This window comes from Carcharhinus amblyrhynchos, chromosome 5 (assembly GCF_965287045.1).
Source record: "Carcharhinus amblyrhynchos chromosome 5, sCarAmb.v2.hapA, whole genome shotgun sequence".
In the NCBI taxonomy this organism is placed as follows: Eukaryota; Metazoa; Chordata; class Chondrichthyes; order Carcharhiniformes; family Carcharhinidae; genus Carcharhinus; species Carcharhinus amblyrhynchos.
In genome coordinates, this window is record NC_137328.1 from 66,667,009 (window position 1) to 66,679,497 (window position 12,489).

General features: G+C 40.7%; 1 protein-coding gene across 3 annotated transcripts in view; it reads right to left on the reverse strand.

Annotated features, from left to right (window-relative positions):
* Window positions 1-3,352: 3,352 nt before the first annotated feature.
* LOC145343086 (casein kinase I) overlaps window positions 3,353-12,489 on the reverse strand; it is a 214,327-nt gene continuing 205,190 nt past the window's right edge. For all 3 annotated transcript variants that reach the window (XM_080188949.1, XM_080188948.1, XM_080188947.1), the window contains one exon: window positions 3,353-5,550. In XM_080188949.1, coding sequence (XP_080045075.1) covers window positions 5,496-5,550 — 55 coding nt within the window. In that variant the 3' untranslated portion in view covers window positions 3,353-5,495. The remainder of the gene's footprint in view (window positions 5,551-12,489) is intronic.

Sequence of the window (12,489 nt, forward strand, 5' to 3'; positions counted from 1 at the left end):
ACCAAAATAGCAATTACACTCTAATTGATAGGAGGCGGTATTGAATTTGTGCCCTTTTGAGGGTAGAGTTTCACCTCAGTACTAGAATAACATTGCACACTGCATGACAATACACTCCTATCATTTTAAATGGAGTATCATCTGATTTACCATGTTTAATTTTCAAAAACATTGCTCTTTCAGGCAATTTATCTGCACTGGAGGAAACAGAAGACAGTTCACACATCAGAACACCTATTATTTGCTATTATGTACTTACATTGAGGGTGGGCATTCCATATTAATTCACATTATTATGCGTGTCTCCAAATTTCTCTGAGCATCATTCAATGGAAATAAAAAGAAACCCTTCAAAACAGAATATCACAATGTGAATGCAGAATATTCTTGTTTGTCTATTAATGTAGGGCAGTATCTCAGACTAATCAATGAAAATATTGTTTTACAATCTAGCTGTTCTCATATCACACACCAGCATAGAAATTCATAGACCTCATCCTTTGGTGGTGCTTATTTTTTTTAATGAATTCATGAACACTTATTTATAACCTACTCTGCTCTCTCACTTTGTTGTTTCTTTGAGCTATTTTGGTAACGTGATATAAATCCAGGAAAGCACAATACAAGTTGTACAGCTTAACGGAATATGGATAAAAAATTCATCTTGTAATAAATATCACAGATATAAATTGATAATGGAAATGGGAAAAATATTTGATCAGAAAGCCAATTTTGGCAAGAAAATAATTAAATAACTTTTTGTCTGTAGAAACTTATTCAATACATCAACAACTAAAGATTTATTTAAAAACACACAACATGCACCAAGAACTCTAACTATGTTGCAATGTCAATTGTTGCTCAAACCAAAAGAGAAAATGCTGGAAAATCTCAGGAGGTCTGGCAACATCTGTAAGATGGCTTTGACAAAGGATCGTCTGGACTCAAAACATCAGCTCTTTTCTCTCCTTACAGATGCTGCCAGACCTGCTGAGATTCTCCAGCATTTTCTTTTAGTTTCAGATTCCAGCAGCCGCAGTAATTTGCTTTCATCAACTGTTGCTCAGACTGATAGCAACACGGCAGTAAACTACTGAATGTAAAATAACAGTCAAAATGTGAAATCTACTCATCTGGATAACTACATGCTGTAACTTCCTCATAATAGCAATCATCGTCATTGAATTGCAACTCCATGCCCAGATAGCTGTGCCTAATTTCTTCCATACCTGACTTGCTGACCTTGCGACTCAGATTGGGTGAGATCCAGGTGGCGCAGCTGTCATCAGTGTCGAAGTGTAAGAGTCAGAGAGAAGGAATTTTTAAAAATTGATTTGTGGGACATGGGCCAGCATTTATTGCCCATTCCTAGCTGCCCTTCAACAGAGTAGCTTGCTAGGCCATTTCAGATTGCAGTTGAGAATCAACTACACTGCTGTGGCTCTAGTGTCGCAGACCAGACAAGGATGGCAGACTTCCTTCCCTAATGGACAATACTGCATCAGATGGGTTTTTACAATAACTGACGATAGTTGGAGATTTTTAACTCCAGATACTTATTATTTCATTCAAATTCCACCATCTGCTGTGGCAGGATTTGAACACGGGTGCCTAGAACATTAGCTGAGTTTCTGGATTAATAGTCTAGCGATAACACTTAGGCCATCGCCTCCCTATTTTTACCAATCTGGTTGCTGTAAAGTTCAAACATCCCATTGAAATTGACAGGCCAGAGAAAGAGAGAGTGGTTTGGATGGACACACAGGAACAGGTTGGGGCTGGTTTTTGGAGATCAGGTTTAAGGAGTTCAGATACTGGTGGGTGGGTCTGATCAGGCAGGGAAGGGGTGAAATACAGGGTCCCATGGGGGTTTGCAGGGTGGAGAATATAATGGGGGTGGAATCATTCCTCAGTTGGGTGAGGGAGTCCACTGTGGTGGAGCGAGAGGGAGGGGGAGAAGGGGCCATGCAGGGATCGACCTGGGCATTTCCCCAGAAAGGTGGTTTCAATTCTAACTTTTTCAGAGTAGCTATTACTGTAACCCTGGTGGAACCATCCAAAGCTAATAATTTAAATTCCACTTTCAGATGGTTCCTAGCACAGCACAATTACCCAGGGGAAGTTAGTGCTTCTGGACAATATTAAACATGAATTTATGGGATGTGGGCATCCCTGGACTAGGCCAGCCTTTATTACCATAAAAATGCTTACCTGGGAAGTTTTGAGAGCGATTCCCAGCGCAGTTCAGTGTACTACCAAATCCAACACTGGGGAACCTGGAAGTTACAGCCCTACACTTTCCAATCAGTGGTGCCGAGGAAGAGTTTAATTTACTGTAGTTACAATGAACTGAATACTGTCAACTCTTTTTGTGCATCTTTACATGTTTAATTACCTTGTATATTAGCTAAAGAATGATTTTGATAACATATAAGACAAACAAAAACTCTTGTCGTATCAACTTTTGTAAGAGATTACAAATTATTCTATGGAAGGTAATAAGCCAACGGTGGAAGTGATGCAATACAAAATAGCTTACCAAAGCACAACACATTAATTCATTAACCAAACAATAAGTCAGGAACATTCAGTTTGATTCTGCTGACCTCTGGCCTTAGAAGCTTACTGGCTTGTTTTCCAGCGACTCGGCGTGCCCTTCCGAACAGCACATACGAGAAACATTTTAGTGGCTCTAATAAATATCTAACTTTCTTCTACAAATATGTTGTTTGAATTCCTCAGCTTGCTACTTGCAAATGGTTTTTCTATGAAATCCTTAACTCATATTTTCATTTTAGCACCCTGCTCATGTTCATGTGACTTTTCATTGCACCTTCTAAAATAACCACATTTCACACGGCCACATTTTGTAGCCGCTTGGGTCTCAGATTTGCTCTTTTTCTGGTGGTTTTCTTTTTCGTTTTCACATAATTTAAAGGGGCATTTAAAAAAATCTTTTTTAATTTAGCACTTTCATTACAATATATTACAGTAAACACTATATCAAATATTTTGCCAGTGCAAAAAAGCATCTGCTCAGTGATTTCCATAGTTTGGCTTTCAAACCATACAATGTACAGTGCACGTATTACTACATTTATATATATATATATGACAGTTCACTTTCAGAACACAACTTTAAAAGAATGCAGTTATTCATTTCACTAATGCTTTGGTCAATCAGCAAAGCAGGAAGGAAGGCATGAACAAATTCAAATCAATTAAATTCAAGTCAACGCTCAACACCTACCTGCATACAGAATCAAAAAACAATGAACAGTTTGAGCTTCTGACATGCATGGTCAGATAGAACAACAGTTAAACGTTGGGACAAACAACATTGCCAGTCTAATTTAAAAAAAAACTACTTTTATTTTTTTCAGTTACATATTGGGAAACAGGGATGTATTACATCACTTGTACAGTCAGGCAGATTTCACTTCATTAGTATTGACAGAAAAGCGGTGACTGCGTAAAATTGTTGGCCTAAACTGAACCCAGCTGCATTTTCCAACCACGACCAGCTTGTATTGCCAGAAAGAAACTTCTTCCCAGGTGTAAAATGCAGCACTAGAAACGTTGCCGATAAGCAGCGGATGCACTGGTCTTCGTTGCAGCGAACGAAAGGTGATGGATTCATTTGTAAAGATTACAGTCCATAATTACATTAATATACAACACACTTTCTTTGCTATTTGTGACAACTTCACGTTGTGCACACTGTACAGGCAAAAAAATGCTACCAATTAAAATAAATTGAAAGTGATGTTCAAATTTAAGGTACAGAAATAATACTGTACTTATTTACACACATTATGTAATTAAAGAAAAAAAGGATTTGGTCAAATACTGCAGACATAGTAGTGGTTCCCTGCCATTATGATTTGCAGTTTCATGTTAAAATATTCTGCCTTGTCTTCCAGTCTTTCTAACCCAAAAGCTAAGAAGTTTGCATGCAACATATTATTTGAACTTAATACATTGCATCAGACATAATCCAGAACTTAACATTGCTGATCAAAAAAAGTCAAGAATATCCAGCGCAAGATTGAAACTAAAAACAGTGTATAAAACAGCTGATAAAACACTGCACAACATTGTATTTAAACGTCTGTGGAAACAAACTGTTGAGCAGAGGATGGAAATCAGAATGAGATGTTCTATAGAATAGCTGGTTGGTTCAAAATGCAGGCACTTCAAGGGTTTATTGGGAAAGTACCTGACCCATCTCCAGCATGAAGTCTTTGAAGAGCTGTGATTACGATAAGAAAGGAATGTTTCACATACAACTGCACAGTTTGGGTACCACAGCCATTAAATGCAAAAGGCAATATTATCCGACCTATTTATTTCACATTCTTATGTTAGCTTTTCATCAAGGGCTACTTTATGGATTGGACATAGTGCATCCAAGTATCCTGGCAGTACAGGATGCATTGAAGCTAGCCAGGACTTGCCTAAAATCCTTTTAGGCCCAATTACTTTCTTCAAGATGCACTTTTCTCTTTATCCACCATCACAGCTTCACACGGTGTCTTACCATGTAGTACATTTAAAGGCATGATTACGACACCCCTCTTACTTCCTTCATTCTCAGAACATTCAGCATTAATCTGTCCAAACAATACATCAGGAAGCACAGTTTACATTTTACAAACATGTCATAATATCATATAATAAGCACATGCTGCCCTTTCTACTACACTGCTTCTCCATTAGGAGGTAAAAAAGCAAGTATTGTTTGCACACATGAATGTCTACAGCTGTCTCATGTTGTGTATATTGCAACAGTGCAACAGCCATGAATTACCAGCTGCTGAATCAATCCATTCCTTCCACAGTACCTCTGGACAGTGACTTCCAAAAGACAGATAAGGATAGCATAAAATTTAATACTGAAAATTCTGTGCAGATGTCTTCAACTGAGACAAATGAAGGGTGAATGTACAATTCAGAATTTGCTGTATGTTTTTTTTCCTCAAGTTTCTTCATTTGTTAGGACAGTGACAATCATGTCTTGGGTCCTCCAGTTGGCAGACCAAATACCTGGCTATGCAGTTACTACAGATCTATTCAAAGCAGCTCCTGTGTAGACAAATTCATTCTTGATTTGTAACTGTTCTGAGGTTATCACCAAGCGCCATACAATATTCCTGCCTTCAAAATCAACCCTCTCGTTAAAATTGCAGCTTGATTTGGTTGAAGTCAAGTGAACAGTTTTTGTTTCATACATTACCCTGACAAGAGGTCCCTCTTCCAACTTCAAAATATGAACACACAAATTTCTGATGAAGCATAGGTTCAAGATGAAGACTGACGAAATAAAAACAAAAATACCCACATAAGACAACCACCCAAATCACTGGGCAAAAAACATAAGGAAAAAGTCCTTTGATAAAAGTCTGTTGTCACTGCAGAGATGATTGGTTTCTTGTTTATGATGAGACAGCAGATGAACAAGTAAGTAACTCTCCATGATCAGACGGTTTCCAGAGTCATTTGTGACGTTGAATAGTTTTCCTTTTTCTCCGCTTGAAGAAACAGCAGCACCTATGGTGGTTTGAAAGAAAAACAAAATCATATGAAGGAAACTAAATCGAAAAAATATCTAACCATTTAACCGTAATTATCATTTGGTCAAAACTCTCAAAATTGGTGCATATGCTTTGAATCAGATTCATAAAACCTAACTGATCATACATACGCAGACTACACAGAATCAGAGAACAGAAAGCAACCAGGAGACAAACAGAATTAGAAACAGCTCCTCAAACATAGAAACCTGAGCTAGAGAAAGAGAATGGAATCTGACAATCCACTGACAGAGGGATAGGGAGAAAGGGATCAAAGTCTGTGAACAATGTAGAACGTAACGAGAGAGAAAGGGATGGTAGCAACAAGAGAATGATAGTAAAAGAATGGAAGTGGGGGGGGGGGAAAGAAGAGAGAGAGAGAGAGAGACAGAGAGTGAGGATAAAGGGTTGGAAAAGGAGACACAGCGACAACAGCAAGCAAGTGGTTGAATGAGAAACCTGTCCTGGTCCCTCCATGCGGATGCTATAGTTACAAAAGCCCCCAATGCCTCTACTTACTCAGAAGACTAAGGAAATTTGGCATGTCTGCTATGACTCTCACCATCTTTTACAGATGCACCATAGAAAGCATTCTTTTTCGTTGTATCTCAGCTTGGTATGGCTCCTGCTCTGCCCAAGACCGCAAAACACTATAAGAGGTCGTCAATGTAGTCAAATCTCATTATGCAAACCAGCCTCCCATCCATTGAGACTGTCTAGATTTCCTGCTGCCTCAAAAGCAGCCAGCATAATCAAGGACCCCATGCACCCCAGACATACTCTTGTCCATCTGTCCAGAAAAAGATACAAAAGTCTGAAATAATGTGCCAACCAACTCAAAAACAAACTTCTTTCTGCTGCTGTCAGACTTCTGAATGGACTTACCTCACATTAAGTTGATCTTTGTCTACACCCTAGCTATAACGGTAACACTACATTCTGCACTCCTTTCCTTCTCTATGTATGGTATGCTTTGTCTGTATAGTGCACAAGAAATAATACATTTCACTGTACACTAATACATGTGACAATAATAAATCAAATCAAAAAAGTAAAGAATGTATGCACAGAAGAGAGATAGAATGGGAAGTGTGAGACAACAGGGAAAAAAGTGTTTCTTTAACCAGTAATGGAGGGTAAAGGAGAAGTACAGTGAAAGACAAGCACTAGGTAGAGTGAGTTGGAGATCAGTGCAGGGACTGGCACAGTTTTTTAGATTAGAGTTCAAAACAGATTTGCAAATAGCACCAAATGAATGGTGGCAGAGGTAACAAGAGGAAGCCAATCAGATAATTTCAGAATTTGAGCAGAATATATCAATGAGCAGAACAATAACACCTGAAATGTTATAAGCAGAGGAAGGAAGCAAGAAAGTGGGGGAAAGTAGTGGACTCATAGTGGAAAAGCAAAAGGCAAGAAAGGGAGAGGATGGTGAAGAAAGGTGGAAACTTAGATGGGAAGCAAAGGGAAGGAAGAGGGGGGAAATTGGAGGATGATGAAGAAGAGGGAGAGATAACCAGGGAAGAAAGGGAGAAATTATGGGTATTGGAGGAAATGAGAGAAAAACAAAACAAAAGAATAACCAAACAAAAAGAAATGACTCAAAGTAAGCATCCATTTATCTGGATTTGGGAAATTATTCAAAGGCAAAACGTTAAAATCATATTTGGGCTCCAAGGATGATGTTATAATACTTCCTATGGGATTAGATGTAGCACAATACACCAGGTAGTTCTCCAAGCACTATTATTATAGACAATATGCAATCATATGAAAAAGTAAATTATACAGAAAAGAATGCCGCTTTTGGTTCAAAATACATAATTTAAAAAAGGGAAGTAAATGAGTACTTTCCTTTGCTATTAAGAAAATTAATTTGAATCAAACTATGCCAACACAGGAACAGGAGTTGGTCACTCAGAATTTAACCATCTCTCTTTGACATTACCACTACTGAAACCCTGCTAAAATCTTCCTGAGTTTACCATTTGACTCAAAACTTAACTGGACTTCTCATAAATACTAGGAGCACACTAAGTAAAATCCATCTCCATCAAGTTTTGACGATTACTACACTCAGGCCCCCTACAGATGTTGGGGTGAAGATACAGACACTTTGGGCATATTTGATCCAAGCCTTGAGCATCTTGCGATATAAAAATTCTTTTGCTGTGCTTCACATTATTCTCCCCTTCTGACTTTTCAACTTTCCAACCCTTGCTCAGATAGCTGCTCACGATTCCCTTAAGTAACTCATCCAAAAGACTGCAAATGAACGTGACAGTCTCAACTGCTTTCGCATAATACATCATAGCCGGGGCCAGAATTCTTCTCAAAATGTTGAAAGGTGCACTCAAACAGTTATCATTGGGTGGTGACTGCAGTGGGAATAACAGCCTATTTCAAGTGACCTAACCTTTCCTGCAAATATATTTGCTACTCATGTGGCCAGATGGAGGTCACAGCACCCAATGAGATTGTACATCCCTTATTTGGAAGCCTGATTCATAAGCCCAATGGACCAATAGATACTCTGAATTCAAACTGCTGGAGCAAACAGCTCCTACAGCAAGGATCATTGGGAACTCGGACAGGCCAAAGAGAAAAACATAGAGATCACGGCATGCTCCAGAAGCGGAGATCGGAAGAACTTGACCGTGACCATATTTGGCATATAGTTTCTATGTTCCCTAGTTTTGGCCAGACTCTGCTGCCTCAGGTCCCTGCCATAACCTTATTTGGAAAGGAACGGCATGGACAATGCATACATGGCGATGGTCATCTGGGGGTGAATCTAGCATCCTCCAAATAAGGGATGTGCAACCTGATTGTGTGCTATGACCTCCAACTGGTAACCCGGGAAGATTCCCGAAGGATGCAGAGGAACAGGATAAGAGGAACAGGATAAGAGGAACAGGATAAGAGGAACAGGATAAGAGGAACAGGATAAGAGGAACAGGATAAGAGGAACAGGATAAGAGGAACAGGATAAGAGGAACAGGATAAGAGGAACAGGATAAGAGGAACAGGATAAGAGGAACAGGATAAGAGGAACAGGATAAGAGGAACAGGATAAGAGGAACAGGATAAGAGGAACAGGATAAGAGGAACAGGATAAGAGGAACAGGATAAGAGGAACAGGATAAGAGGAACAGGATAAGAGGAACAGGATAAGAGGAACAGGATAAGAGGAACAGGATAAGAGGAACAGGATAAGAGGAACAGGATAAGAGGAACAGGATAAGAGGAACAGGATAAGAGGAACAGGATAAGAGGAACAGGATAAGAGGAACAGGATAAGAGGAACAGGATAAGAGGAACAGGATAAGAGGAACAGGATAAGAGGAACAGGATAAGAGGAACAGGATAAGAGGAACAGGATAAGAGGAACAGGATAAGAGGAACAGGATAAGAGGAACAGGATAAGAGGAACAGGATAAGAGGAACAGGATAAGAGGAACAGGATAAGAGGAACAGGATAAGAGGAACAGGATAAGAGGAACAGGATAAGAGGAACAGGATAAGAGGAACAGGATAAGAGGAACAGGATAAGAGGAACAGGATAAGAGGAACAGGATAAGAGGAACAGGATAAGAGGAACAGGATAAGAGGAACAGGATAAGAGGAACAGGATAAGAGGAACAGGATAAGAGGAACAGGATAAGAGGAACAGGATAAGAGGAACAGGATAAGAGGAAATCTCTGGAGGCCACTAGGAGCAAAGACTCAGCTTGACCCACAGTGAAGACGACTATAGGCAAGACTTGTTGACAACCCAGAGACAACAGAAAAGGATGTACGAGAATCAGCTTCACAGATGAAGACCTTGAAGTGGAAAATACTCAGAACTGGACCTGTGGCTCGGTCAAGTTCTTCGGCATGGGTAGTATCAGAATCTTAGGTAAAAAGAGAGTTTAGATAATTTGGGAATACTGTGTTAATATTATTGAACTTGTTAACAAAATTAGTTGAACTGCGAACCGAGTTTGGTCCTTTTGTTCATCTTGTAAGTAAGGGTGCCTGGCAAGTGTTTGAGATATACAAACTGGGCAAAGTGTCTGTCTGCATTTCACAGACAACATTGGTCTTGTAGAAAAGTTTCATATGACTACCCTTCTTAATCCCATCTTCTCACTCCGGATACTTGAACCTTTCAGCATAACGAATAAGTTACTTGCATTGCTTTCTCAATTTTCTTCATTATTTTGACTATGTTTCGCTTATCTCAATATTGCTCATTTCTTATGGGTTATTCCAAACAGTGAGTCCTCACATACAATGCAACTACCCTGCATCATAGACATAGCTGATCTTGGCTTTACCGAATCAGAGATTCAAAGGGAGCTATTTCACCAGGTATTGTTCATTTCTGAAGGCATGGACAAATGCTGGTGAGGTTCCATAGATGTTTACAAACAAAATGTTTAAGTCAGAGTGGAAAATGGCACCACAACCATGAGTGCATCAGTCACGCCTAATTAGGTTCTGGTGTAGTGTTAGCTTGTGTGCACTGAAGTAAAAAAAAAATCAGTAATTAATACTACCACGTGTGGGGGGGTGGGGGTGGTAAGATGAGCCAGAAATCATGGGAAGATGGGCCCTGTCAAAGCTTACTCCATGTTGTGCAAGCACCGCAAAGTTGGCTGGTTGCCAGTGTGGAATGCCAACAGAAGACGGCAGCTTGGGGCATTGAGGATAGACCATCAGTTGAGAGGGAGAGGGAATGAAAGCATGAAAGCTAGTGAGTAGATGGGGTGGGAACGCAAAAGCAGCAATCAGGCGGGAGAGGTGGCGGGGGGAACAGATAGAGGTGGGAGGTGGGGGCATGGGAGGGAGATGAAGGAGGCAACTGTGACACAAGTTTTCCTTGCATTTCCTCAGCACTGGGAAATGCTGCCTGCTAGTAATTTAAATCACTACCAAAAAAATAAGAAAGGCATCACACTTAGAATTTATAATTAAAGACCTGCTTCTCAGGGCAGATTACTTGGGAGTCCCCATATCTCACTACAGTTTAAATGAATACTCAGTCATGTTTTCTGACAGGTTAAATTGGCAAATTTATTCAATCAGAATATTAATTCCACTCTGCTTGTGTTTATGTTCTACATGAGCCTCCTCACACAAGTGGATGCAAGACACCACCTTCCTACCCCAAAACAATTCCTCTCCCTCCACCTCATTTGTTTAGTACACAGAGCAAGTCAAGCTCTTAACTGATACCCTGGCTATGATGTATTAGTGATGTGGAGATGCTGGCATTGGACTGGGGTAAGCACAGTAAGACTCACAACACTAAGTTAAAGTCCAACAGGTTTATTTGGCAGCTCAAGGTGTATTAGAACATACAGAACATAGGAAACCACAGGCCCTTTGGCCCACAAGTTGCGCTGATCATATCCCTACCTACTAGGCCTACCTAGAACCCTCAATCCCATTAAATCCCACGTACTCAGCCAGAAGTCTCTTAAAAGACGCCAACGAGTTCACCTCCACCACCACTGATGGCAGCCGATTCCACTCACCCACCACCCTCAGTGAAAAACTTAGCCCTGACATCTCCTCTGTACCTACTCCCCAGCACCCTAAACCTGTGTCCTCTCGTAGCGACCATTTCAGCCCTGGGAAATAGCCTCCGAGAATCCACCCAATCTATGCCTCTCGAGGTCTTAAAAACCTCTATCAGATCACCTCTCATCCTTCATCTCTCCAGGAAGAAGAGACCTAGCTCCCTCAACCTATCCTCATAAGGCATGCCAACCAATCCAGGCAACGTCCTTGTAAATCTCCTCTGCACCCTTTCAATAGCTTCCACATCTTTCTTGTAATCAGACGACAAGATCTGCGTACAGTACTCCAAGTGGGGTCTGACTAGGGTCTTATAAAGCTGCAGCATTATCTCCCGACTCCTAAACTCAATCCCTCGATTAATGAAGGCTAGTACACCATATGCCTTCTTGACCACATCCTCCACCTGCGAGGCCAATATAAGAGTCCTATGGACCCGGACTCCAAAGTCCTTCTGATCCTCTACACTGCTAAGAGTATTAGCTCAGAGGAAACTAGGCTTTGAAACTGGAACCTTTCGTGACAGCTGTGGCTCAGATAGCACCATTCTCTTGTCCTGAGTCTACAGGTTGAGTTCAGGCCAGCTTCAGAAACTTGAAAATTTAGTCAGACACTCCAGTGCAGTACCGAAGGAGGGCAACTCTGTCAAACATGACATTATTCAAATAAAAGCTTAAAATGAGGCTTCTCTGTTTATCACATAGATATAAAAGATCCAATGGCACTACTTCAGAGAAACAGGGGTATAATCCCAGTTCCTGGCCAATATTTATCCCTCAATCAACAGGCTAAAACAAGCTCTGGTCATTGTCATATTGCTGCTTGTGAAAGCAAAATTAGCTGCTTTGTTTCCTACATTACAACGATGACTACACTTCAAAAGTACTTGATTGGCTGTACAGGGCTTTGGAACGCCTGGAGATTGTGAAAGGCATCAACTAAATGCAAGTCTTTCTCCCGAGCTGATCCTTCCATCAACGTTTATGAACAATGGCAGGTAGACTGTAGTCTCAGATGGAAAAAGCATTGTGAAACCTGCCAGCTATGGTGCTAACTTTTCTAGCTGGATTTTTAAACACTTGGAGGAAATAAATATTGGCGGCGAGTCCCAGAAGAATGAAGCAATCTTTTGAAAGGGTTCCCAGTCTTCAAACAAATAAGGATACCATATGCACCACCCCCGCCCCCAGAATCCTCCTCCCCCAAGGGACACACACAGGAGGACCATGCCCTCATGGAACTTCCCAAAGGAAGCACCTTCAGCACTGCTCCTGCTCCTTAGTGTCAGGAGCAGCACTGAGCCCAGAGCCCAGACACTGCTGGGCATGTCCCTCTCCCCACCAGGGGA